The sequence below is a fragment of the Grampus griseus genome (genome assembly GCF_964374135.1).
Source record: "Grampus griseus genome assembly, chromosome: 1".
Classification (NCBI taxonomy): domain Eukaryota; kingdom Metazoa; phylum Chordata; class Mammalia; order Artiodactyla; family Delphinidae; genus Grampus; species Grampus griseus.
The window spans coordinates 22,375,609-22,402,438 of record NC_139017.1 but is presented as its reverse complement, the minus strand read 5'-3'; the positions used below and the strand labels follow the sequence as shown (position 1 = coordinate 22,402,438).

The following is a 26,830-nucleotide window of genomic DNA, read 5'->3' as shown; positions in this document are numbered from 1 at the left end:
GCGGAACCGCCGCCGGGTAGCTGCTCAGCAACTCTCCCGGAGCTGTTCGTGTTCCCGCCGGAGTCCGGAGCAGGTGAGCGCCCGTACCCACGCCCCGCTCCCCACGGCGCAGTCTCCGAGGGGCCGCGGGGAGGCCCGCAGGGCGGGCGGGGCGGGCGCGGCGGGTGGACCGGGGTTCCTGGGCGCCGGGCCTGGTGCCGCGGCCTCGCCCTCCCCTTCTCCGAGTCGGTCCGGGCCGCTGCTGGCGAGGCTGAAGGTGCGTCCGGCCCGGCCAGCTGCGGAAATGGAGCTGCGGTTTTAAATTGCAGACGTTTCCCTCCATTTTGGACGCGCCGCGTCGGTGTAAAATGATGTTGGCTGGGGAGGATGAGTGGGTGGGTGACCCACCCCGGTCCCTTTGTCCCCGCCCTGCAGCACCAGCCCTCCCAAACCGGCTCCGAGCGCCTTTTTGACAGATTAGCGGGTGGCTTGGTGGGCCCTGCTCTCGGGGAGGCAGAAAAGGCGCGGCAGCCTGGCGGACGGGGAAGTGGGGTTGCAAAGTTGCCTTTAATTCTCGCTGGTTGTCACTGGCCTTGAGGGTCGTGGCGGTCTCTGTTCGGCTATTCTCCAGTGCTGGCTGCGCGCGTTGCATTCCCTCGCCCGGTGTTTCCTCACACTCAAGAAACGGGTACTTAGGCAGGTTTGCGTACTCCAGCTAAAGCTCGATCCTACTTTTTCATCTTTTTAAAGGCTTTAAAAAAATTCTTCGTAATGACACCTTCCGACACTCGCAAGGGACACTTAGCGCTTGATGGCAGAGGGCCTGGTTCCAGGCGGTTCCATCAAAATGATTGCACGGTCTGGTCGGGAGTCAGGCTGTGGATATTCAGAACGACCCAGTAGATACATTGGACAGCGCGTGGACAGTGCAAGGGTTCAGCCTGGAGCGAGCGAGCTTGCTCACGGGCTGTGGCGGGCATGCACCCGGCCGGAGCCCAGGTAGATCCACGCTCCTGGTCCCAGCCCTCAGGGACCTTGCAAATAAATACGTGCAAATCTGTAATTACACTTTGTAGCAACTGCCGTGGAGGAAAGGGTGTGTGTGTGTGTGTGCGCGCGCGCGCGCTAATTTAGACTGGGCACTAAGTCCAGTTTAAGTTTAGTTTCTGAGAGCTGTCTAGGGAGGAGGGAAGAGAGTGAGTAGGAGGGGAATTATTGTTACCTTCAGTTCTTTATATTGCTTAGGGGAGAAGTCAGGCCGTGCCGCCCCTACAGCCAAGAAGGTGGCGTTTCTTCTGCTTTGTGCGACAGAGGCAGGAGATAGGCCAGGGGTTCCTGTTTGGGTTTTGCCTGCCAGGCCAGCCTTGGGCCCAGGTGTTGAAGAGGGAAGCTGTCAAACTTCATTTGAGCTTCCCTTTCTCTGCCACGTTTAGACTAACTTGGGAAAGTGAGGAAAGATGACCAAAGGCCTCTGTAACACTGCGATCAGCAGAGAATAGCACATTCAGTTGTGCTGATAAACAGTAACATATTGGAGCTGATATGTGTGGAGATTCCAGTGCCAATTGCCACTGAAGTTAGCAAGCATGTTGTGGCTTAATAGAGAAAAGCCTGAGGGTCCCCATGTTTCCACTGCTAATGGGGAATGGAGACATTGTGCTCAGTAAACAAAATCTTTCTTTGCCAACCTACTTGGCTAAAACCTCCCTTCTGAGGGAAGCTGATCCCTGTGTGTTTTGATTCCATCAGGTGAGCATAGCGATGTGCGCAAATGTCCTGGGGCTTTTCTGTCCTACCTGGCTAATTCACTCCTGCAGAATTAGGATGTGATGCACTGTGTGACACTTGTGTGTGGATCTTGTGCAAAGTGGAGGTGCACATAATGTTGGTAGTTTCGCCTTTTGGAACATTTGTGTGTGAGATAGTGGTCTCCGAAGGAGCGTGCTGGTTTGTTCCTGTTTTTTCCTTTTTTCAGCCATTATATGAAAGATCGTTATCGAGTCCTAATTCCTAACTCTTTTTTTAAAAATGTTTAGAGACCTAACAGATATCCACCAGCTATCTTAATTTGTTTAACCCCAAATATTTAATTGATAGCAGAAAAACCTCTTTGGCATTGACCTGTGTCCAGTATCGCACAGATACTGTGTGTGTGGCGTAAAATAGGTACAACGGAAAGATGCCAATAAATGTATTTTCCAAAAAGGACAGAATCTGCTCAAGGGCCTTTTAAAAAATCCAGGTGGCTCCCGAGTCCTGAGGGCCTGTGTTTCAAAAGTTTACAAAGAGTTGTTTGAAACTCGGATGGCATCTTCACGTAGAAAGATGTAATTGCCTTCTGCTCACCCTGGTTGACCAATGTCAGAGAACTAGTACTAATAGCAGTGGTTTGATTTTAGGGGGTCCGAGGAGAAGGAGGGGGCACGAGAGAAGGGCACATTTCCTTCCTCTTTCTTAGTGTTTGGAGGCTCAGAGCTAAATGTTGAAATAGGCAAAACTTGCTGTTGTCACCTTCCTTTTTTGTGCCCCTCCTCCGGGTCCCAAGGTGTCTACCGCCCTCTGCTTCCCAAGTGCCCCTCACGTGACTCCTCAGCCAGGTGTGACTTCATTCCCAGAGTGTCTGGGGTCCTTCCGGTGCCCCGACCCCTCCCCCCAACCTCCGCCCAGCCCAAACCTTCTCATTACCACAGTGATGCTCTCTCAGGTAGGTTTGGGAAGAAAGCCATCTCTTGTACCTAATGTGTAAATGGACTGACATCCTCTAATCACCACCGAAGTCTCTGTGTTTTCTTTCATCTACTGCCCTAGCTCCTATCTATCTAAGCCAGTGAAGCTTGTGAAGTTTTTTCCTCAGGCGATTAACAGTGAAGAAATGTGGTGCTTGGGAAAGACTTTTTCTCAGGAGGGGTGTGGTAATCTTTCTCCTTTCTTAACTCTGGAGAGTCTTCAGAAGTTCTCAAGTGTCGTTTTTGTTGACAGGAGCCGGGTGAGGATTGTATCTTTATATGCCCAGAGGATGTTTCGGGAATTGCTTCGTTGGTGGGATGAGGGTGACTGTAAGGAGAGATTTTTGGGTCCTCCTGTCTCCTTCTTAGACGAGGCCCAGCTAGTTCAGTTGGTGTTGGAGCTGTCGGCAGGCGCTGGTTTTGTCCTGTGGAAAGGTGAATCTGTTGGTCCGAGGAGGGAGAAACATTACTACCTAAGAGCTTGAAGCACCCAGCAGTCAGTTGATGTTTGAAAAACAGGCCTCATGTAAGTGACAATTGCTGCAGATTGCTTGTGGCTTGTTAGAGTGTTGTTTTCATACCAGGCTTCGTGGGCCACGTTTTGGTTCAGTGGAGAAGAGGGTTATAACTGGGGGTTGATGTCTGCTGTAGGCTTTTGAAAAAAGAGCTAGGATGCTGGCCCAGGTATGTGGTTGGCAGTTACTTGGTAGGCATTTGAGACTTCAGCTGTAAGACTTGAAAGCTTGGTGAAAACCCCAAATTTGCTATTCATTTTAGATTTGGAGTTATATTGTTCTCCCTGTTGGTAGGTTATAGTAATGCTAATTACACAGCCTTGATTTTCCCCATCTGTTGCCTAGTTTACTGTTTTTAGTAAAGGTAATTTGTTAAAAGTTAGATAATACATCTTTAAAGCTTTTGTAAGACTACAGTCATCCCCCCTTATCTGCAGTTTCACTTTCTGAGGTGGTCACCTGCGGTCCAATAATATTAAATGGAGAATTCCAGAAATAAATAGTTCATAAGTTTTAAATTGTGTGCCACTCTGAGTAGCGGGATGAAATCTTGGGCTGTCCCTCTCCATCCAGCCTGGGATGTGAATCGTCCCTTTGTCCAGCGCATCTTGCCCATTAGTCACTTAGTAGCCATCTCGGTAATCTGTCGAGGTATCACACTGCTTGTGTTCAAGTGACCCTTATTTTACTTAATAATGGCCTCAAAGCACAAGAGTAGTGACTCTGGCAATTCAGATATGCCAAAGAGAAGCTGTAAAGTGCTTCCTTTAAGGGAAAAGGTGACAATTCTTGGCTTGATAGGGAAAGAAAAAAAATCCTATGCTGAGGTTGCTGAGACCTATGGTAAGAACGAATCTTCTGTCTGTGAAATTGTGAAGAAGGAAACAGAAATTCCTGCTAGTTTCGCTGTTGTACCTCAAACTGCAAGTTACGGCCACAGTGTGTGGTTAAGTGCTTAGTTAAGATGGAAAAGGCATTAAATTTGTGCCTTTAAGGTATTTTGAGAGAGGGACCGACCACCTTCATATAACTTTTATTAAAGTATATTGTTATAATTGTTTTATTATTAGTTATTGTTGTTAACCTCTTACGGTGCCTAATTTATAAATTAAACTTTATCATAGGTATGTATGTATAGGAAAAAACACAGTATGTACGGGGCTCTGTACTATCTGTGGTTTCAGGCATCCACTAGGGATGCCTGGGGGTCTTAGAATATATCCCTCTTGGATAAGAAGGGGACTACTGTATCTGCAGAGTTATCAATCAGAAAAGGTGTGTCCTTTGTGAGATTGTGCCTTATTAATTAAAGAAGTATAGTTACTGTAGGTGGGTAGCGTTTTGCATGGTGCAGATCATTTGGAGCCTTTATGTTTTGTCATATTTAATCCTTAGTGCCACTTCCGTGTACAGTGGCTGTATAAAGTGATTCCCAATGAGATATGGTGTAGCAGAAGGAACAACCTCTATGTCCTGACTCTGCCTCTTCATGCCATCTGTTTCTATAACCTTGAACAAAACAGTTAACATCTTTAAGCTTCAGTTTTCTCACCTTTAAAATAGGAGTTGTTCACCCTCTCCTCTAGAGGCTTTTGTAGCCTCAAAGTCTTGACCAGTTAAACATTTTGGAAAGTTGTACTTTAGCGTTTAATCTATGAAAAAAGACAAATGTAAGTGTGTATGCGCTGACTCTAATTTTTTTTTTTTTTTAAACTATTCAGACTGATTTTCAAAATGCCAAGTAGGAAATTTGCCGATGGTGAGGTGGTAAGAGGTCGATGGCCCGGGAGTTCACTTTATTATGAAGTAGAAATTCTGAGCCATGACAGCAACTCCCAGCTTTACAACGTAAGATACAAAGATGGAACTGAACTTGAATTGAAAGAGAGTGATATCAAGGTAAGCACTCTGGTTTACAGAGCATGTTTATAATAGTTGGGAAATCACTGTAGGTGTGGTTTTTAAGCTTTAGAGCAGTCAGGTCTGGCTCTCTGCAGGCGTAGGGTCACTCTCCTGCTTTAGGTCAGATCCTGTTTTTTGGCTTTGGGAATGTATGAATGAGGCACAGTGCCCTGTTGCTAAGAAGCTGTCAGTCTGCTGAAGTCAGACACTTACATCGTCCTCTCCCTGGTTTAATGCACTCTGTCATTCTGTGACAGTTTGTCATGCGTGGCGTTGGAGCACATCAAGGGTAGGGAAGGGCACTGGGTTTTGGGGAAGGCTTTCAGAGCTGAGTGCTGAGGACAGATAGGGAAAACTCAGGTGATGGGGTGGGGGGACTTCCACAGCGGACAGCATGCCAAAGGCTTGGGTCGGGAGTCACAGACGACCAATGCTGAAAGGGTGTGGTGGGCGAGGGCCGGAGGAGGGGAAAGAAGGAGCCAGAACTGGAGGGGTTTGGGCTTCATCCCAGACACCGAGGATTTAATCAGGAGAGTGACATTAATTAGATTTGAGTCCAAGGCTTCTCAACCTATCTGGTGAGGACCTGAGCTTGCAAATATCTGGTCCATGGTATAGAAGTATTTACGTAACATACCGTAATTACTAGGCAAATGGGAAAAAGAAAAAGGTACAAAATAAAACCCTGACTTTTCACTGTCAGATTCAATAGACATAAAATTGCTTTGTCAAAATGCTATAAAAATTGCTGCCCATCTCTTCTCAGTTTCATTCCTTGCTGCAGATCAGTAACGAACAGTTCTTGAGCCCGCAGCCTGTGGATCACAGTCTGAGTGCTCTAGACCAGGGGTTGGCAACATTTTTGAGTAAAAGGACTTGTACATATAGTTCGTGCACTGCAGGAGCAACTGTGGACATGGCTGTGTCCCCATGCAATTTTATTCATGGACACTGAAATTTGAAGTTCAGATGATTCTCACATGCCACCAAGTTTCATTCTTCTTTTGATTTTGTTTGCAGTCATTTGAGAACTGTAAAGCCATTCTTCACTCCTGTGCCACCCATACTGGGTGGGAGGGATTTGGGCTGGGGGTTAGTTTGCCTTCCTCAGGTCTAGGTTCCTGGAAATATTCGGAGTAGGTGAGGGCAGGGTAAAACATTGCTGTGTAATCCAGTCTTGGACTCGTTTTCAAGATCTGATCATGTTTTATTCAGAGTGAAACTGAGATGAATTTTCTTGTTATTGTTTGTGTGCTAATTTTTTTTTTTGTCCTATCATCTCAGTTTTAATCAATGTTATTTGTATCTCTTACATATGTTATTAGGAAAATGTACAGCTGCTTGGTTTAGAACATTCATTTTCTGGCAATACCTTCAAAGAAGAGTTAGGGGTGGAAAGGCTGCTTTGGTCTCAGGAGAGACGGGTCATTATAGCTGAAGCTGTTATTGGCCTCACCTGATGGATGCTCAGATCCCATGAGTTCCCAGGGTGCTTTTAGAGTCACTGGTGCAGTCATTGCCGTTGCTGCCCTCTGGCAGTGTGTTATGACTTATGGTGAAGCTCTGCCTTTTCTCCTCCCTCTAGCCTTTAACCTCCTTCAGGCAAAGGAAAAGTGGCTCAACTTCCAGTTCTCCCTCCAGACGCAGAGGGAGCCGCTCCAGGTCGCGCTCCCGATCCCCTGGCCGGCCCCCAAAAGGTTCCCGCCCATCCATCTCAGCTTCGCACCAGGCTCACATTAAGGAAGCAAAGAAGGAAGCAAGGAAGGAAATATTGGAAGTTAAACTGACTCCACTGGTATTGGTACGTGTGTTTGGGAGATCTCCAGCCTTACAACAGTGTTTAATCTGCCCAAATCATGTCTTCCCCTTTATGTGTACTCAAGTGATTTGCAGTTAATAATATTAAAGATTACATGAAAAAATGAATGTTTGGAAGAATAGAAGGTATAATGCTTTTAAATACCATGAAAAAGAACATTTTTAAGTTATGAGTGCAATTTAATATTGTGGGTTTTTTCCTAAAAAAAGCGGTGTTTAAATTTGAAATAGATGTAGATTGTAGACTGAACTGAATAGTTTTTATAGTGAATAAAAGTTCATGTAGAAAATAATGAGACATAACTGTATCTTATAAAAACATATTCTTGCTGTCTTAGTATCACTGTACTTGATTGCCTTCCCTATTCAGAGATGATACTTTTAATGGAATTTACTTTCAGAGTTCAAGGTTGGAAATATTAGGTAGGGTGTGCAGAGCCTGGAGGACCTTGCACAATGAACATTTTAGATAGTAGACCAAATTGAAATAATAAATAAACAGAATTGAAGAAAGGTCATTGTTTATTCTCTTCACTTACTGTTACCTCTTTTCTGGATAAAATGTACAGATTTTTGATAACCTTAAAACACTGGATTATTACATAGTGTTTTGTAGTCAGATTTTTAAATTTTAAGATGTTGGGCGTAACCTTCTGTGTTGTATTTTCCTGCATCACTTTTTTTTTTTTTTTTTTTTTGCGGTACGCGGGCCTCTCACTGTTGTGGCCTCTCCCGTTGCGGAGCACAGGCTCCGGACGCGCAGGCTCAGCGGCCATGGCTCACGGGCCCAGCCGCTCCGCGGCATGTGGGATCTTCCCGGACCGGGGCACAAACCCGCGTCCCCTGCATCGGCAGGCGGACTCCCAACCACTGCGCCACCAGCGAAGCCCTGCACGTAGCTTTGACATCACATCATCCTTATTCTTTTGGACTCCTAATTGTGATCTTTGCAGTACCTTGCCTCACTGTGTGAATACCCCGTCAATTTGCAGTCAGTACAGTTCAGGGTCAGCTGACTAGCTATGTTACAGGATTACATTTGTGGTTGCTGTGGATTACACGTTGGACCTTTGAAAAACCGAGAGTGTAGTTTTTAGGTGGGTCCGTTTGCTGCTAAGTGGCTCGTTGGCACTTTGGTAAACTTAAGTATATGTTGAATGCTGTCACTGCTCAGTTAGACCTTGATTTGAACTAGAACTTGATACTATATTAATGCCGTCTTTCGACAGCTGGCCTCCCAAAAGATATATTTCTCTTTTTAATTAATCTGTCAGTGACTTTAAAGGAGCAAAGTCACCTATTTCAGCCATACATTGCCTGGAAAATGTTTTGTAAGCGAAAGTCCTTCCTCTGTACAGTCAGCAAGAAATTCCCTCCACTGCTTGAAGAGAATGACATTCAAGGAAAGAGACTGAATTGAGAAAGGAGACATTAGGGAGAGAAAATGTAAGGTTAAATAGAAATAAGGCAGATGAAATTCAGAAAGTAGGCAGTTTGTAGGTTACTAGTAATACTCCATAAGTAGCCACTATTTCTTAATTTCCTGTTATTAAGCTGTTTGGGGGCCGTGAATGTCTTTTCCTCTTTTTTTTTAACCAGTTAATGAGCTGATTTACCAATTTTTACTGTATCTACCTCTCATAGTGAATATTATTAGAGCATCTGTTATCGAACAGTGAAATGATAAGATTTAGTCTAATTTTGTTTAAAAGATGGAAGATCTTATGTGGAAACCTCTACTGTAAGAGCCAATCTTTTGAAGATTAGGAAATTCTAATCAATTTTATTCCATTTCATTTTTTTAAAAAGTGGGCTGAAATTCTTCAGCATTACGGCTGTGAAAATCTTTGGTTGGTTTTATTGCTTGGTTTCACAGTACTGAACTTTTACCATCATGTACCTTTTTACTAAGTTATCATTCTTATGGTTAAAATGTTTTATATTCTTCAATTTAGAAGCCATTTGGAAATAGCATCAACAGATATAACGGGGAGCCTGAGCACATAGAGAGGAATGACATACCTCACAAAAACACGCAGGTACAGAGGGGTTCATTTTCCTCTCAGGTAATTTTTTTCCTTGTTAAAGTGACTTTCTCTAAAGAAGCACATTGAAAACCATAATTTTTCTTAGAATCTTTTCTAAGATTCTGTTCTTAAATTAAGACTGAGTATAATTTAACAAATTTATTCTTATTAGTGTATATGGCTATACTAAGATGCTGAATTACTTAATGTGGTAGCATTAATGATACTTACTGACTACAGATATTTAATACTTTTTATTTTTTAAATAGGAAAAATTCCCTTTGTCACAAGAGAGTAGTTATATACTTACACAGTATAGCCTTCATCCACGAAGAGAAGAGGTCAAATTAAAAGAAATAGATTCAAAGGAAGAAAAAATTGTTACAAAAGGACCTACGTCGTTGAGAACCTTTGAAGTGACAGCCACACAGCAGAAGGACTTAGAATTTGGAGGAGTACCTGGTAGGCATCAGAACCGGCCTAGGGAGGGCAGGCAGGGTGGGCAAACGCTGGTTGCGATAAAGTGAGCAGGAAAGGGCTTTCTCTGAAGAAATCTGAAGGCGGCCAGGTAGTGAGCCAGGTGGGAGCCTGGGGAAGAGTTTCCAGTCAGAAGGGACAGCAGGTGCAAAGGCCTGAGTAGGAGCATTTTTGAGGGTTATCATGGAGTAGAAAGGGTGCCACTGTGGCTATATTTAAAACTTTTAGCAATCTTTTTTTTTTTTTTTTTTTCGGTACGCGGGCCTCTCACTGCTGTGGCCTCTCCCGTTGCGGAGCACAGGCTCCGGACACGCAGGCTCAGCGGCCATGGCTCACGGGCCCAGCCGCTCTGTGGCATGTGGGATCTTCCCAGACTGGGGCACGAACCCGTGTCCCCTGCATCGGCAGGCGGACTCTCAACCACTGCGCCACCAGGGAAGCCCTTTAGCAATCTTTTAATAGGTTTTGAGCAAAGAAGTGCAAAGAAGTGATGAAAGGAAGGTTGGTATGACTGTTGTATATAGGAAGGACGCTGAGCTATTCGTGACTGGGAAATCTGCTAATAATCAGATCTCAGTGACAGGGCCTGGCTTGGCAGTAGCACTGGGAATAAGCTGCATGCATCCAGTGGGTTCATGGTGTCTACACTACCTGTTAGACAGGTTGCTCTTGAGGGTCAAAGATCTGAAGCATTCAGAGGTTTGGAGTTATTAAGTGGGTGGAGCTGGTGAGGTCTTATGACTTAGTAAAAGGAAGTACTTATTGGTTAAATGGTTCAAAATCCTGCATGGCTTAACTGCTTTGTATTTTGTAATTTATAACTCTTGGCTAACTGAATCTGTTAAAGATGGTGTCCAGCATCGCTTAAAAGTCTGCGCACATGTAACGTGAATGTGATGCTATTTTAATTGTGAGAAACTTAGGAGTATAAAGTTTTTTGTTCTTTAAAGATGAGACCGATAGTTTTTAGATGTTGCAATCTTCAAGTTTTTAGATGTTCCAATCTTCAGTTTGCTGGAGTTTCAACATGTTTGCTCCCATAGTGGTTGGATTTTCAGTGTTTTAGAGCTTGGTTTCCGAGGTGGAATTTAGCTCTTCAGTGCTGGGCATTTGCTGTTTTACTACCTTCATGCCTGTGGTTGCTTCCCACAGGATGTGACAGGTAGAGTTAAGACTTTCTAATGATGCATTAGAAATTGGTTTCAAACAGCTAGCCAGACTTGAGTTTCGACCTTAGAAATTCAAGTGAGTTTTGAAAAAAATAAAATAAAATAACCTGGATTGAAATTAGAGCCTTGAATGTTCACTGATTATTTGCAGGTGTTTTTCTCATCACGCTTGGCCTGCCTGCTTTCCTCTTCCTGTTGCTGTTGATGTGTAAACAGGAAGAGCCCAGTCTTCTGAATTTTCCGCCGCCTCTGCCAGCTTTGTACGATTTATGGGAAACCAGGGTATTTGGGGCCTACCTCCTCTGGTTTTTCCTTCAGGCTCTGTTCTACTTACTGCCGATTGGGAAGGTAAGCGTTTGTTGGCGGGGCGTATGGTATTATGAGATTTTCTTCCCCTCGCTCCCATGTTTATATAAAGACATTTATAGTAGTTTTAAGGTTAAAAGCTGTCCTTGATCATAACTACCCAGACTTACTTAGTTTTAGTTTGTTAAGCGTTTACTCTTGTATTCTGTAACACATACTTATTAAGCGAAACTTAAAGAATCTGACTGAGGGTTCTTGTGTATCTTTCCAAACCAAATAGAGAAGAATAAGCCATTTTTCAAAATAGCCTGACTAATGGTAGAGGTGGCTGGGAAAAAAAAATTCCCTCTCGCTATATGTCCTTTCAGATGCAGAATTTTAAATTACCAGTTGATAAGAGACTGAGCTCAATGGACTTTAGTCCGTCTCTTTTACTTTTTTTTTTAATATGATGAGTTTCTGATTTTCATCTCTTTCAGAAATTTGTTGTCTGGACCATTGAATGTTCTTTTCAGACTCATGCAGTGTCTTTAAAACTGGTCCTCATTGCTAAGTGTAGTTTTTTCTTCTTTCATTAGAATACTCTACTTGGATATATTTAAAAGAACATGAGATTCCCTAATCAATAAATAATTCATTTAAAGATCTTGTTCTTAGAGCTTTGCAAGTTTGCCAACTGTCTGTGAACCAAAGGATCAGTTTTATTAGGAGTGGCAAATGCCAGTGATAGGAGGATAGAGCTGCAGACTTGAAATACTTTGGAACCTCACCATAACATTGGCTCTAGCGAGGATTCTTGTGATGTGAACCTTCAGGTATTTTTGTGATAAGGCTCTAAAGTAAGAAATCACAAATTCAGATAAACTCAGGTAAAGCTAGTTCAAACTAGGTAATATTTATTGAGAAAAGCAGTTTTGATGGTTAAAATATATATATATATATATATATGTCTGTATCTATATCTATATATATAGATAGCTATATATCAATTTTTTTTTCCCACAGACTAAAACCCAACACAGTAGTTGTTAGATACCTTTAATAGATAAGGATCATTTGAAATTAGCCTGTGGGGTTTTGCTAATCCTATAATCTCAGACAGATACTACATTTCTCCTGGGTTCCCTTTCATAGCTAATGAAAGGGTAAAGTAGTTTGGCCCAAGACAAGTGATACCATATTAGTATTTTACAATTTATAATGAATTGCACTATTTCTGAATAGTTATTTTGGGGAGTAAAATGTAGCTGCCATTGGGCAGGTGGACTTTTTCTCTTAACTCATCCTGTTCAAGTAGTGTGTTTCTTGAGTACCTTTTTTATGGGGATGCTGTGGGTGATGCAAATGAAGAGATGAAATGGTCCAGTGGACATGCTCTCAGTCTCTTATTGGAGATAAAAGAATCACATGAAATGATTGAATAACTAAGTGAGCGTATATGTATAAATAGCAGAGCAAGTAAGTATATGAGTCTGTATCAAGTAGCACATGGGCCTTGGGATTGGGTAAGTGGGGTTGAACCCGATTGAAAGGATGACACCAACGTGAGATAGTGGAGTTGTATTCTGCTTTGTAAGCAGTGGGGAGTCATTGAAGAGTTTTGAGCTAGAGATCGACTAGATGTACAGGTTTTTGAAAACACGTCTAGTCTTGTGGTGGGACATGGGATCATTGGGGGAGAGTGGCTATGGCAATAGTCTCAGTACACGGAGAAGTCATTACTAGATTTGTATTTGAGATAAATTCCTGAAGGTGGAATTACTTTACTTAAGGGAGTGCCATGAAGATTTTTGAGACTTGTTACTAAAGTTTCCTACTAAAAGATGATCCTCCTTGGGCATGTTGAAATTTAGGTGATTTTACAAGACGTGTATCATGGTAAAGTGTTGTGCTTTTAAAATTTTAAATTAAAAAAAAAAACCTTTTCTTTTAAGGTTGTAGAAGGAACACCTCTTACTGATGGAAGAAGACTCAAGTACAGATTAAATGGTGATTTTTTTTTTTTTTTCCAAAACTCAAATTGATGACTCGATAGCTCAGACTTTTGGGTGCTGTACTCTTTAAACTGTCAAAGCTGATTATGCCAGAGGAGGAAATGGTAAATTTCTCTCAGTAGTCAGAAGAGCATGCAAGTAAACTGCTCGCACCTGCAGCCGATACGTCAGAATTATGCCATGTTAAGTAACAAGCCACTCAGTCACTGTTTTCCACTCTCCAGTTTTATTTTCTTAATAGCATTTATCGCTCATTGAAGCAATTTTGACTGTGTATCTTATCATCCTGAGTCATCCCCATGGCCTAAGTTCTGCACTGGTGTGGGCTTCCTGGCCACTCCTGCCCTCCAGAGCTCTTGCTCTTTTGCTCCAGCCACCAGCCTCCGGGCCGTCTCTAGGCTACATTCTCAGTGCTTTTGCCTGGAAAACTTTCCCCCAAAGTGTCGGCTGCTTCATCCCTGACGTGTCTCTGCTCAGAGGAGCCCTCAGATCCCTTTCTTTCCTTTACCCTGCTTTATTTTCCTCTGTGACAGGTCTTCCTGACATCAGTGTACTTGTCTCTTCACTGGGGTCTCCCCACTAGAAGGTGGCTCGTGGGCAGGGCCTTGGCTGTGTTCCTTGTGGTCCCCTTTGTGGTACCAGCATAGGGACTGGCCTGTAGGGGCCGCTTGTTGGTGGGAGCCCTGAGTGGATGGAGTGGAAGTCTCGATGAGCGTCTCAAGAAGTGGGCATTGTCCCTCCTGACGTGGGCACCTCCTGGGGTAGGAGTGTGTGCTGAGTAAGAGGAACAGTCCACCTTTGGCACGTGAAGACTTTGATAAAGTACAGTTAACCTGCTTTTAAGAAATACGTGTATAGTGTAGTTATCCTTAAATGATTTTCCATTTTAACTAGATTGGGTGGACTGTTTTCCTTTTCTTGGGAATTATACTGTAAATTTTAGTTCTTGGCCTGTTTTAATCCTATCACTTCTCACCTTTCGAACTGTGGATACTTTTTTCAGTGACTCATCTAGCATCCACTGTATCTGAAATCACTCGACTGGGCTCTAAAAGGGAAGCCAGAGGTGTTTTAGATGACTGCCTCTTGTGCCAAGTGGGTAAGGCGTTGAACCTAGCTCCACGCCTGACCCCTGGTAGATGCTTAGCACTGACTTGCTGCTACTGTCAGATACTTTGTTTACTTTTACCAGATTCCTTGCTGCTGGAACCAGGTTTAGAATCTCCCACACACCCTCTCTCCTGCGCCTTGCGGCCTCAGTGAGGCCAAGTCTGGGGAGGGGGGGGGTGTTCCCTTTGGGCCATCAGGTCTGTCGCTGTTCGTGTTTTGTGGGCTTCTCTCTAGGTACCCACTTACTTCTCGTCCAAGTGCTCTTCTTTTCTGTTTTTGCTTCCCTTTGAGGGCGTGGCTCACTCAGAGGCTGAGAACAGTAGTACTGGGCTCGGAGCTGTCGAGCAAGCAGGCAGTGGCTGAACTAGTTGCTTGATCCTTCCTTTGAAAATTTCCTCGTTACTCTGGTTCTAGTATTACGAGATTTTACCATCATCAACTAAGGAGAGTCCTGAGACATTTTGAATAATTTAATCCACGTAGGCTAGAGAGCAAGAAACGGCTTCATCTACCATTCTTTTTCTTTAATATTCGTAAATTTTATGAGCATTAAATGAATGCTTTACAAAGTTAAAGAAAAAGTTTAAAAAGTTAAAAGTTACTCTTTGGAGTAAACCTGACACTGTGGAAAATGTGGACTTAAATAATAAATTAGAGATGACCATTTGACTTTACAAAAGCTTTGGTTTTAGAATTCTTACAGAAATAACACCTACGTCTTTTCTGTGTTAGACTGTTTTTATCCAAATGTGATTTGACTGCTTACTCAGAGAACAGTTTTTGCAGGCACTCAGCTCATGAAAGGAAAACTGTTTCTTGGGTCCAAAGAAGCAGCCGCCAGTACACTCAGCTTCTGTCTGTTGAGCCATAGCAGGGCTAGCTCGGAACAGGAGCTCCTCCTGCGGGGCCTCGTGGGTGCTTCTGACTTTGGAATGAACATCTGTGGGCCTGGCAGTCCCTCCCTGACGTCCCCACTCGGCTGGTCCCCTCAGTCTCCTGCCTGGCCCTGGGGAACATTTGGGTTGTGGCCTCTTCTTTGAGGGCAGGGTCTTGAGGTCTTTGTTTGGGAGGTAGAGTACGACCAGGATCCTTTGAAACCCTTATTGATAAGTTATTTCGGGTAAAAATGTTTATAATTTATAACCACCAACATTGCCCTGAAGGCTTTAAACTGTGTCTGTCAATAATTAGCCATTTGACTTTGGCCTCAGGGGTTTGGATTATGTGAATTTTGAGGTTCTTTTCAGCTTTTTAATAGTGAATTTCTGTGCACTTCTTTTCAGCTCTCTCTTCATTAAAAGCAGATGACTGTTCACAATGAAAAATAATAACTTAAGTATGAGAATATTTCACAAATCGTGTGCGAGATACAGCATCTGTATTGAAGACTGCTAACCTCAGGGGCACTGCTCGTTCATGTATTTGTGTGTGTGTAGCTTGAATAATGAAACTAAGATTTTACAAAATAATGTTGTATTATTTTATAATGGTGTAAATCCAATGTGAACCCTGGGTTAACATTCATTTTTCCCCCTCCCCTCCCTTTTTTAAGGATTCTACGCTTTTATCCTGACATCTGTACTCGTCGGAGCATCTCTCTTCTGGGATGTAGAGCTTTATTACGTGTACAGTCATTTCCTTCAGTGTGCACTTGCGGCCACCGTTTTTTCTGTGGTCTTGAGTGTTTATCTCTACGCCAGGGCTTTGAAAGCGCCCCGGGATGAACTGTCGCCGGCCAGCTCTGGTGAGCAGTGTTAGAACGTGGGTCCCACAAACGCCTCCCACAAATGCCTCTCCACACCCTCACCCCACTGGCCCCTCAGCATCTGTTTCTAGGCTTTCATAGAATTCTCGCTTCAGTTTATGAGAGATGAAGAGAAATAGGAAAAAAAAGGAAAAGGTGAAAAAATTTAGAGAAAAATAAAAGGAAGAAAATCTGATATTTTCCCCTTGTGTTTTCCTATTTGTTTCTTCTTCCTTTTTTAGTCACTTGATGACAGTAAGACATTTGAACAACTTACAGCATTTTAGTAACATTAGTATTATAACAATTTAGGACAAATATTTTTTGTCCTAAAGTACTTAAACATTAAAAAAAATTAAGTGGCTTATTTTTAAAATGGTGAGTCTACATTTAAAAAAGCTCTGGTTCCCTCAGAATCTAGGAATCTGGCCCCATAGGCCCCATGCCTGTAGCAGCATGGATGTTTCCAGATGGGGCCAGCATCCCCTGCCCCCTGTGTCCTCACGGCCCCTCTTGGCTCTCACCACCATGCCTTTCCTCTCTGGCTGTTTGCCAGGCTCCTGGAGGTGATTGAATTGTGACCCTGGAGAGTGGACAGCAGTGCAATTTTAAAGCCTCATAATTGGGTTTGGAATACTGTTTGGATAAGGACTTTTCCCTTCATAGGAAATGCTGTCTATGATTTCTTCATTGGCCGTGAGTTAAATCCTCGGATCGGTACTTTTGATCTCAAATACTTCTGTGAATTGCGCCCCGGATTGATTGGATGGGTATGTCTTTTTTTTTAAATTTCAGTTCAGTAGTACAGATTAGTCTTGCATTTGGAAAGGATTGTAGACAATGTTAAAGTAAGCTGTGGGTGGTATGTTTTTAGGAATAATCACAGCATTGCATAAATCTGTCTACTTAAAATATTTTCTTGCTGTAAATATAGTCCAGAGGGATAAGATGCCCTGTTACAGGTTATTAAACATTAAAAGAGTTTGTTTTATTTTGATTATATCAGTTTATGTTTATGTAGGAAAATAATAGTGTATGAATTAAGAAAAAATGTATTTTCCTCCCCTTTAAAAAAATTATTTTGACTTAATTTTAGATTTGTTCGAGTTGCAAAAATAAAGAGTTCCTTCATACCACTCTCCCCAATGTTAATTAACATCTGGCAGAACCATAGTATAATTATAAAAAACAGCAATTAAAAAGAAAAACCCCCCACAAATTAACATTGTTACAGTAGTATTAATTAAATCCCTAGACCTTATTTGAGTTTCACCAGTGTTTCATGCTGTTGGCCTTTTCCTGTTCCAGAATCCTCTTCAGGGTCCGACAGTGCATTTATTTGTTATTTGGCCTTAGTCTCCTCTAGTCTGTAACAGTTGCTAGTCTTTCCTTGTCTCTCATGACCTTGACACTTTTGAAGATACTGGTCAGTTATTTTGTAAGAGTGTCCTTCAGTTTGGGTTAGTCCAGTGTTTTCTCATGATTGGAGTGAGTTATACGTCTTTGGCAAGAACACCACAGAATAAGTGTCCATCTCAGTAAATCTTATCAAGGGACTCCTGAGGTTGATATGTCTTATCACTGATGGTGGCTTCTCGGTAAGGTGGTGTCTGCAGCTTTCTCAGCTGGAAGTTACCACCTTTCTCTCTGTAGAAACTATACCTGCCCCTTTTATTTCAGGTGGTCATTAACCTGGTGATGCTTTTGGCTGAGATGAAGCTACAGCATCGCACTGTTCCATCCTTAGCAATGATTTTGGTCAACAGTTTCCAGCTCTTGTATGTGGTGGATGCTCTCTGGAATGAGGTAATTAATTTTAAGAGCTTTGGAGTCAGATGGCGTTGAGTGTGGGTGATTGACCTGACCCCTCTGAGCCTCAGCTTCTTCCACACAAAGTGAGGAGAATATAACCTGCCTGCAAGGCTTGTGAGGATTAAATGAGTTGTGGATCCACGTGACGCATTGAGCCGACACACAGTGAGCACTGACGGCGGGTAGGTGTCGAGAACTTTGGTGATACTTCCGTGTATGTCAGCTGCTCTGTCAGGTGCTAAATATTTAAGATCTGTGGATCTTGGCTTTGTGGGTGTGACCGATTCATATAAATAAAACTTTATTTATATGAATTAATGAACATTAATTTCTTAATGATTCTGTCAGATGAAAATGGATGGACAGATTATCATCGAGTTAAGATAGTGTTCTTTGGACTGTCAGATTGCCCTTTATAGTTCTTAAATAAAGGGGGAGATGTTTTATTGTTGGTGTTTCAGAATAAAAGAGTAGCTCTGATTAGGTGGATATAAAACCAGAAATCATGATACATTGAGGAAAACAGTTTGAATAAAGCTAATTTCCTAACACTTGGCTTTTCTCATACGTTGATACATCATCAGTTTTTTCCGCTACTTGAAGACTGGTAAATGTTTGCTAATCTCGGTCTCACCTAACTATATTCCTCTTGAAAATAATTTCTTCCTTGGGTCTATTTTGCAACTGTTTTATCATTTACTGTTATCTTTGTCATCATCTCCTCCAAATTCCAAGTTGGGTTTTCTTTCAGTTTGAAAAACGAAATTGGCAGCCCTATGTCATAATGTTACAAAATAAATTCTCTTGGCAGTCTGTTGACATTTTGAGAGAAGGTCCATCTCCTTTAAGGTGTTTTTTTAAAGCTGTCTTATTTGGTCATATTCAGTCAAAATGACTTTAAAAGCTTGATATTGATTTATCCATAACCTTCCTTTTCTTTGGGAGGAGATTAGGAGCTCTTTGAGGTGAACAGACCTCGAGTGCAAGTAGCCACATTTGGATTCTTGTTGAGCTCCTGCCACTGAACACAGACCTGGGCCCAGCCTTAGAAGCTGCAGAGATTGTGGGAGCATCTGATACAGAGTCCTTTGAAAATTCCAAGTCTACTCAAAATTAAACATGCTTTTGAAATTAAAGAAAAAAACAACCAGTTCTTGTAAATGCACTTAGTCTTGCCAGTTGTAGGTCTTTCTTTGATTGTGTAATAAAGGGCTCCTAAGAAGATGGTAGGTCACATTTTACAAGTCAGATGATATTTCCTCTGTCGCTTTATCACCTCAGAGATTTTTTTTTTTAACTTCCTGTCTGGAAGCTTTTCAGTGGTGAGTAATTCTTCCTTCTCGTTTTCTGTCGTGTCATGGTAGTCACTTTTGAAGTGACTTAGAAATTCACATTTTCTAGAGATTTAAACAAACACTGATTTCCGTTAATTAACAGAAAATGTTTGTATTTTAAGGCAAAACTGTTAAGGCAGTTTTTCACCAGGGGTAGTGGATTGAAGTTGGGAAGTTATTTTTTTAAATATGTTAGCAGTATCTCAGCCAGATTATAGTAGGCTTCTTGAAGAAAGGACTTGATTTTACGATTTTCTTTAGTATCTGGCACACTTTCGGGCAATTAGTAGATGCTTAATACTTTTCTTATTAGATTGGGTGCTAGGAATTCTTCTGCGTGTTGATGTGCCGCACCTTAGAAAGTGGAGAATACGAACTTAAATGACCCTTCCTGTGAGCCTCCGCTGGCTGTCCGGCAAATCCCCTGAGGCCCCAGGAACTGGGTAGGGCTGAGGGTTCTGCCCCTGCTGGCGCCAGCTGCTTATACCTTGTCCCTCGCTCACTGCCCACTCCCGTGTGCCCTGTCGTCATCACTGGTCTGCTCTTGTACCTGCTCCCGTGTGCATAAGAATAGGCGCTCTTCACTAGAGGGTGACCCAAAGGGCCTGGAGTTGTTGCATCCATTTTTCTGTTCCATGGTCCTTTTGCTTGCTTTCTGGGAAAAAAAATGCGTTTTGGAGATTATCATGCTTTTTCTTTAACCTAGAATATTGATTATTTTTTAAATTTTAATTTTATTGGAGTATAGTTGATTTACAGTGTTGGGTTAGTTTCAGGTGTGCCGCAAAGTGATTCAGCTATACATATATTCATTCTTTTTTAGGATCTTTTCGCATATAGGTGATGTTCCCTGTGCTACACAGTAGGTCCGTGTTGGTTTGATTCTTCAGCAGAGCTTACTTATACTTGCTAATTTTTCTAGTCAGCGGGGAGTACTGGTGTCAGAGGCAGATTGGAGATGCCCTTGGGCAGGGCCGACTCCACTTCCAGAGCCGGGCCTGCAGGTTCTGGTCCAGGGGATCTGGCTGCTGGCTTGCGCTGACCAAATCCACACGAGAGTGCGTTCAGGTCCTGATTTACCCTGAGCAGCGAGGCAGGCATTTTCCCATGTTGCCAGGTAGTGTGGAAAAGCTACATGAAAAGCCAGATTGCTATCAGAAGTTAGGTTGGTGTATGTGTGCTGGGTGCAGGGGTGGCAGGTGGAAACCCATGCTCCCAGCCTTCCATCTTCTAGTCTAGTGGCGAGAGTCGCTTATTTACAGGACAGTCACACGGTCGCTCCAGGCTTCAGCAGGTGGTGGGTGGTGGCATCTGAGAAGTGCCTTGTCTAGGGGGAGGGTTGAGGAAAGCAGCATGGGCGAGGCTTCAGCTGAAGCTGGAGCGGGGTGTTCCAGGCAGAGGCATGGAGGCACAGGGGCGTTGGCAGCTCTGTTGTTTCAGGATCGCGGAGGGAGAGGGTAGAGCGACAGGAGAAGAACAGAATGATACACGTGCCGAGGGAACCAGATGCCCACTCCCACTTTAAAACGGTTTTGGTTGGTGTACTTTCCCTTAGCCCTTTATAAATTTGACTGTAAACTAGAACTTTACTTGAATACTTTAAACATTGAAGCTTTTGTCCCCCAAAGTTTAAAAGAAAATTTCCCCCCTCCATACCCTTACAGGAAGCGCTGCTGACGACCATGGACATTATCCATGATGGATTTGGATTCATGCTGGCTTTTGGAGATCTAGTGTGGGTTCCGTTTATCTACAGCTTCCAAGCCTTTTATTTAGTCAGTCATCCAAATGAACTGTCTTGGCCAATGGCGTCTCTAATCATTGCTCTGAAACGTGAGTATTAACTTCGGTCTCTGTGTAGTAAATATCGTGTGTGCTGTGGATCTGCATATTTATAGTGTGCCCTTTTATTTACTTTTTTCAAGTCTGAGTGGCTCTTTTTATTATTATAAATGGATAAATAACCACTTAGTCCCAACAACCCAATTAAGTACTAAGTAACCAAGTTCATGTTTATAAAAGGGACACATATGGCAGAGTTATGTACAAGAAAATGCTGGTATACACTGGGAACAGCTATCTAGCAGTAGGACACAACTACAGATCTTATCAGAATGAGGTGACTGAGAAAAACAAGGCTGATGGGAGGGAAGAACAGAAGACACAGACATAATAAGATATCATCTTAGGTAGCAGAAGGCATCTGGAGCATGGGGCTCGATGCTAGCTTTGACACTAGCTGTGTATTCTTGTACAGGTTGCTTGTTTTCTCTGATCCTTGAGCTCTTTTGGAAAATCAGGATTGAATTTTAGTCTTTCCTGGACCTTTTTTTTTTTTAATCTTTATTGGAGTATAATTGCTTTACAATGTTGTGCTAGTTTCTACTGTATACAAAGTGAATCAGCTATACGTATACATATATCCCCATATCCCCTCCCTCTTGCATCTCTCTCCCACCCTCCCTATCCCACCCCTCTAGGTGGTCACAAAGCACCGAGCTGATCTCCCTGTGCTATGCGGCTGCTCCCCACTAGCTGTCTGTTTTACATTTGGTAGTGTATATATGTCCATGCCACTCTCTCACTTTGTCCCAGCTTACCCTTCCCCCTCCCCATGTCCTCAAGTCCATTCTCTATGTCTGCGTCTTTATTCCTGCCCTGCCCCTAGGTTCATCAGAACCATCTTTTTTTGTAGATTATACGTATGTGTTAGCATACGGTATTTGTTTTTCTCTTTCTGACTTACTTCACTCTGTATGACAGACTCTAGGTCCATCCACCTCACTACAAATAGTTCACTTTCGTTTCTTTTTATGGCTGAGTAATATTCCATTTTGTATATGTGCCCCATTTTCTTTACCCATTCATCTGTCGATGGACACTTAGGTTGCTTCCATGTCCTGGCTATTGTAAATAGAACTGCAATGAACATTGTGGTACATGACTCTTTTTGAATTATGGTTTTCTCAGGGTATATGCCCAGTGGTGGGATTGCTGGGTCATACGGTAGTTCTATTTTTAGTTTTTTAAGTTACCTCCATACTGTTCTCCAGAGTGGCTGTGTCAACTTACATTCCCACCAACAGTGCAAGAGGGTTCCCTTTTCTCCACACCCTCTCCAGCATTTATTGTTTGTAGATTTTTTGATGATGGCCATTCTGACTGGTGTGAGGTGACACCTTCTTGTAGTTTTGATTTGCATTTCTCTAGTGATTAGTGATTAGCATGCCCTTTTAAATGGCCATGATTGGCTCAGGTTTGAAGTAATCTGTGATGGATGAGTTGAGTAATAAAAAGATTCTTGCATCTTACAAAGAGAATGGATGTTTCTTTCTTGGGTTCTCAGTGGTTCTTTAAACATAATTTTAAACAAACCATTTGGTTTTAAAATTTATTAAATTTAGTTTAAAATAATAAGTTCATTTAAAATTTTATTGTCTTAGTAATGATTCATTTTTTCTGTTGAGTGCCTGCCTTTTCTGGTAGCACCTTAAAAAGTAGGGAGATTGGTCTTGCCTTCCTAGAGCTTGCATTCTAGCGGGAGAAATAAGATGCTCAGACACTGCATTGAGTAGTAGGAAGAGTCTAGAGGAGGGACTTACAGACCGAATATGATGGGAGTTTAAGGTAGAGAGTGCGTCTCTCTGGGGGAACATCAGTGTAAACCTATTGGAGGATATGGTGCAGTGGGGAAAAGTGGGATGGGGAGGTAGATACATCGGACAGAGGGAACCACTTGGCCAGGGTGGATGCTGGAGACGAGCGAGGAGAACACTTTGGCCGGGTGCTCGTTGGTTAGCTTCAGGATGGCTTTTCTTTCGTTTCACTGTTGGTTAAACACCTCCGCCAGAGGGAGGGCAGGGAAAATTAGCACTGGACTTCAAATATTGCTAGTTTTGCTGCACTATTCAGTATTTATGGTAGAAGACGACATTCAAGCTATTGGTTGAAATTAAGATTTAGTTTCTTCATTGGTTTGGTTAAACGTGCCTGTGTGTTATTCAAGGCAGGATATGTATATTTTACAGTTAAGCTAAAAATAGGGAGTAGAGTTATTTCTTACTACTTCATTGAGGACTGATAATAAATAGTGATATGTCAGGGCCTCTTAATTTTGACATTTCGGAATTTGAAATAAAGCCACCAACTTGGAGGCTTACAGTGGGATTCGGCATATATTTATGTGCAAGTTGTTCTGGTGCAGATTCTGAGCTATAGTTTTATTAATAAAGCATTCATGTTGTGGCCAGTAGGTATCATAACTAACAGATGAACTCCAGTATTGATTTTATTGTAATGTGGGCTGCATTAGATTTTATTCATGGATGTAACTATATTTGTTAGTTTTGCCTTCATGGTAGATGATGAAAGCTGTACGATAGTGAGATATCGGGATCATATCTTCTTTTGACCTTCTAAGATTGAGAGGTTTTGAATTGTTAAGAAATAAAGCTATTCTGTACTTTGCAAATTTCCTTGGAGCACAGGAATAATTTCTAAATGAAATTACAGATGCTTTTAAATAAAGATTAAAGCTAAATTGTTAACAAATGAAATTTTTAAAAAATTACAGTGTGTGGATTTGTAATCTTCCGATGTGCAAATTCTCAGAAAAATGCATTCCGGAAAAATCCCTCTGATCCAAAGCTTGCACGTAAGTATTGGTTTATATTTATAGTATTTATACCACATAAAGATTTTATGTCTGTTTGTCTAGAGATCATTAAAAATGTATTTTTATTTTTGTATAGATTTAAAGACCATTCATACTTCAACAGGAAAAAATCTTCTCGTTTCTGGATGGTGGGGTTTTGTTCGCCATCCCAATTACTTGGGTGATCTCATCATGGCCCTGGCATGGTCCCTCCCATGTGGTAAGCATTTAAGAAGAGAACTGATTTGACTCTTTCTCCGGCCACCATAGGATGTGTGTGTGCTCGTTGGGTCTGGGTGTCGCCTGTTGGAGGTTTGGGTTGCCCGTCCCCCATCTGGGTGCTGTGCTTTTGGTGTATCCAGCACCGCATTCGTCCAGCGTCTGAGGGGAATTAGGAATTCACCGAGCCTGAAGTTTGAGTCTAAACTTCTGCAAGCAAAATTTTAAGTTTTAAGCTGTGCCTGGTAGCTTTTTTTCTAAGAAGAATATGTAGAAATTAACTTTCTATTTGTGACTCAGTGTACGTAGATTCTGAAAAACTCCGGTTCTTAAGAAGAAGAAAAGGCACACTCTGTTTTGTTTGTGTTAGTGTCAGCCCATACCCTGCAGTGCTGTCTGCCCTGCCCACCCTGCCCCTCACGGGTGGCCTGCCGTCCTCTTCCTGAGCACTGGCGGGGAGGAAACGGGGAGATTTGCTTTAAATACAGAGGTTCTGATTTTGAAGGATTGTTAGGGTGGATTAATCACTGTTCTCTGAATAGCTTTTAATTCAAATACTACCTCCTGCCACACACTAGTGGGAATTTATGAACCGGTGTAGTTGTTTCCCCCATTGGAGAAAATGAAGTAACGGGATGGTCCATTTTTAGACGATTTGGGGACCAGCAGGAAACAATACTGTGTAGTTGTGTAGTGATAATAAAAATATCTAGTACTATTTACTGTTGCTGTCCCCAGGTTTCAATCACGTTCTTCCTTATTTCTACGTGATTTATTTCACCATTTTGCTGGTGCACCGGGAGGCTCGCGATGAACGCCACTGTAGGAAGAAGTACGGCCTGGCGTGGGAGAAGTACTGCCAGCGCGTCCCGTACCGCATATTCCCATACATCTACTGATTCTGGTCTAGGCGCTGTCTAAATGCTCCTGCAGTTTTGGTTCCATTGACAAAAAAAGGAAAAAAACCCAAAATGAACCTTTCGTTGCACTGACAGGATCTTTATGTTTCTCTTTCTTTTTGAGGCAGGACTACAGAGCCAAGTAGTAAGTCTTTTAATGTAGCTGTGTTCATTTTTATTAAATCATAACAATTAACATAAGGAAAATATAAATAAAGATGTTAGAATTTGCATTCTAATAGGAAATTTTCAATCCTTAAAAATCTGAAAACAGTCTTACAAATGCACTGAATACTGTTGATGTTTAGGGTTTTTGGTTACCTTTCAAAGTTTGATTCCTTTGTCCAGTTGGTTTTTCTTAAATGAAAACAGTTACATTTTAAAGTACATTTATGTTTTATTGCATTAAGAGAATAGAATTTGTTTCCCTTTAAATTAAATCATTTACTAGCTATGTGATTTGAAAGTAAAAACTGGTCCTCTCTGTTCAGTGCTGTACGGGAAGGGGGATGATTGATAGTGGACACTGTTTAATGAAGACCATTAGTAGTGGTTTGCTTAACCTCAACGTGTAAAACTGCATTTGAAACTGTAAATACATAGCTTTTATGTAATATATGGGGACTTCAGATTTTTCTGTATAGTATTTTGAATGTGAAATAATTTTCGGGACTAAGTATCTTTTTAACAAACATTTGCAGTATTTTAAATTAAGTTTTGTAAAGTACTACATGCGAATTAAACATTTTGAAAGAAGTGGAACTCATTTAATATTGTATGAAAGATGCTATTAAGAGTAGGAAGGGTATTTTTCCTAATCCAAAGTTTGTGAATTTGGCTTTGCTACCTCAACCGCAGGTGTTTGTTTGCCTTTATAAACTGTTGCAAATAGAAAAATAGAATAAATATATATTTTTGGAATAACATCACTATTTAAACATTTTTACACAGAGTGGTGTTTGAAAATTTGCCATTTCTGAAAGGCTAATATTTTTATATGTTTTTGACTTTTTAAATTAAACTGTGTTTTTGCTACTGTTAGTTCAGGCAGTTTATACTGTATTTTGCATAGCCTTTATATTTACAAAACTCTACTCCCTGTAAAGGAGTGTTGTATTCATCTTTAGAAATCTATTTATCTAAATACAATTTAAGGGAATAGTTTAAAATCGTTTCTTTTAGTTTAATAGCTGTGCATAAGGTAGCTTTAGCCATTAGATTCTACTTCAGTTGAGATAGTCTCATTATTAATTGTCCTGTAATGGAACAGTAGCAAATTCACTAAGGTTTCGTATTCAGAGTTAAATTGTTCTCCAGAATCTTAAACATAGGGGAATCTAATAAATATAGTGTATATGTTTGGGTTTTTAATTATACATTTTACATATGAGCCATTTAGATATGCAGTGTTTGTTCTACGCTGCAGTTCGAAGTGTATATAACAGAACTTACGTTAATGTGATCATGAAGAACATTCCGCATCCTTTAGTCTTTAAACATCGTTTTGGTGAAATTTTCAGTGTTTTATTAGTACTGATGTATGCAAGCAGTTTTTTAATGCTTCTCTCCTGGCATCAAAAAATGGCGTCCCAGCCTATTCTATACTAGAGTCACCAATGAAGCTTTAGGGGAGGAAGAAGGACCTTTAATTCTTTCCTTGGTAATGAGAAAAGAGCTGTTTCCAACACAGTGCTGCAGTTTCTGGATATCAGCTACAATTTGTTTTTAATTTTGTTTTTGACATGTTTATTTGACAAGTTTTATAATGAAGTTTTAAGTTGGCAATAAAGTTGAAAATAAGATGTTGCTTTGATCACTTTGGAGTCTCTCTTTTTTTTGGCCTGTAACTCTGGGATCATTGGGACCAAAACAGGAGCCCTTAGATTACCACTCCCCACCCAACCCCTGTTTTTTTCTAGGATCCTTTGGGACCCTCCTGGACCACAAGGCAAACTGGGACCCCTGGCAAACTGCTGTTTGCATTGAGGCTCTCAGAAGTTGGAGCTTGAAAGGGGTTAGTGGAGGGCTCCCAACTCCCAGACAGTGGTCATGGATTTAGTATTTGCTCTTTGAGCAAATAGAGGAACGATCAAAAGTATCACAGACTCAGTAATACTTTCAAATGAATTTGTATTACTCACAAAA

The 26,830-nt window shown here is 41.8% G+C and overlaps 1 protein-coding gene across 1 annotated transcript; it reads left to right on the top strand.

Moving 5' to 3' along the window:
* Window positions 1–26,490, top strand: LBR (lamin B receptor). The gene is made up of 14 exons (XM_082664409.1): window positions 1–73; window positions 4,942–5,119; window positions 6,708–6,923; window positions 8,896–8,979; window positions 9,237–9,429; window positions 10,765–10,961; window positions 12,854–12,908; window positions 15,576–15,767; window positions 16,434–16,537; window positions 17,448–17,573; window positions 20,578–20,746; window positions 23,487–23,567; window positions 23,665–23,787; window positions 24,525–26,490. Exons 2-14 carry the CDS (start codon window positions 4,955–4,957, stop codon window positions 24,683–24,685), a joined length of 1,866 nt encoding a protein of 621 aa, XP_082520535.1. The 5' UTR covers window positions 1–73; window positions 4,942–4,954; the 3' UTR covers window positions 24,686–26,490.
* The last annotated feature ends 340 nt before the right edge of the window (window positions 26,491–26,830 follow it).

Excerpts from the sequence above, each read along its gene's own strand:
- LBR (XM_082664409.1), top strand. The coding sequence starts at position 4,955 with ATGCCAAGTAGGAAATTTGCCGATGGTGAGGTGGTAAGAGGTCGATGG. Across the intron at positions 12,909-15,575 it reads ACTCAAGTACAGATTAAATG|GATTCTACGCTTTTATCCTG; the intron begins GTGATTTTTTTT and ends CCCTTTTTTAAG. Across the intron at positions 23,788-24,524 it reads GGCATGGTCCCTCCCATGTG|GTTTCAATCACGTTCTTCCT; the intron begins GTAAGCATTTAA and ends TGCTGTCCCCAG.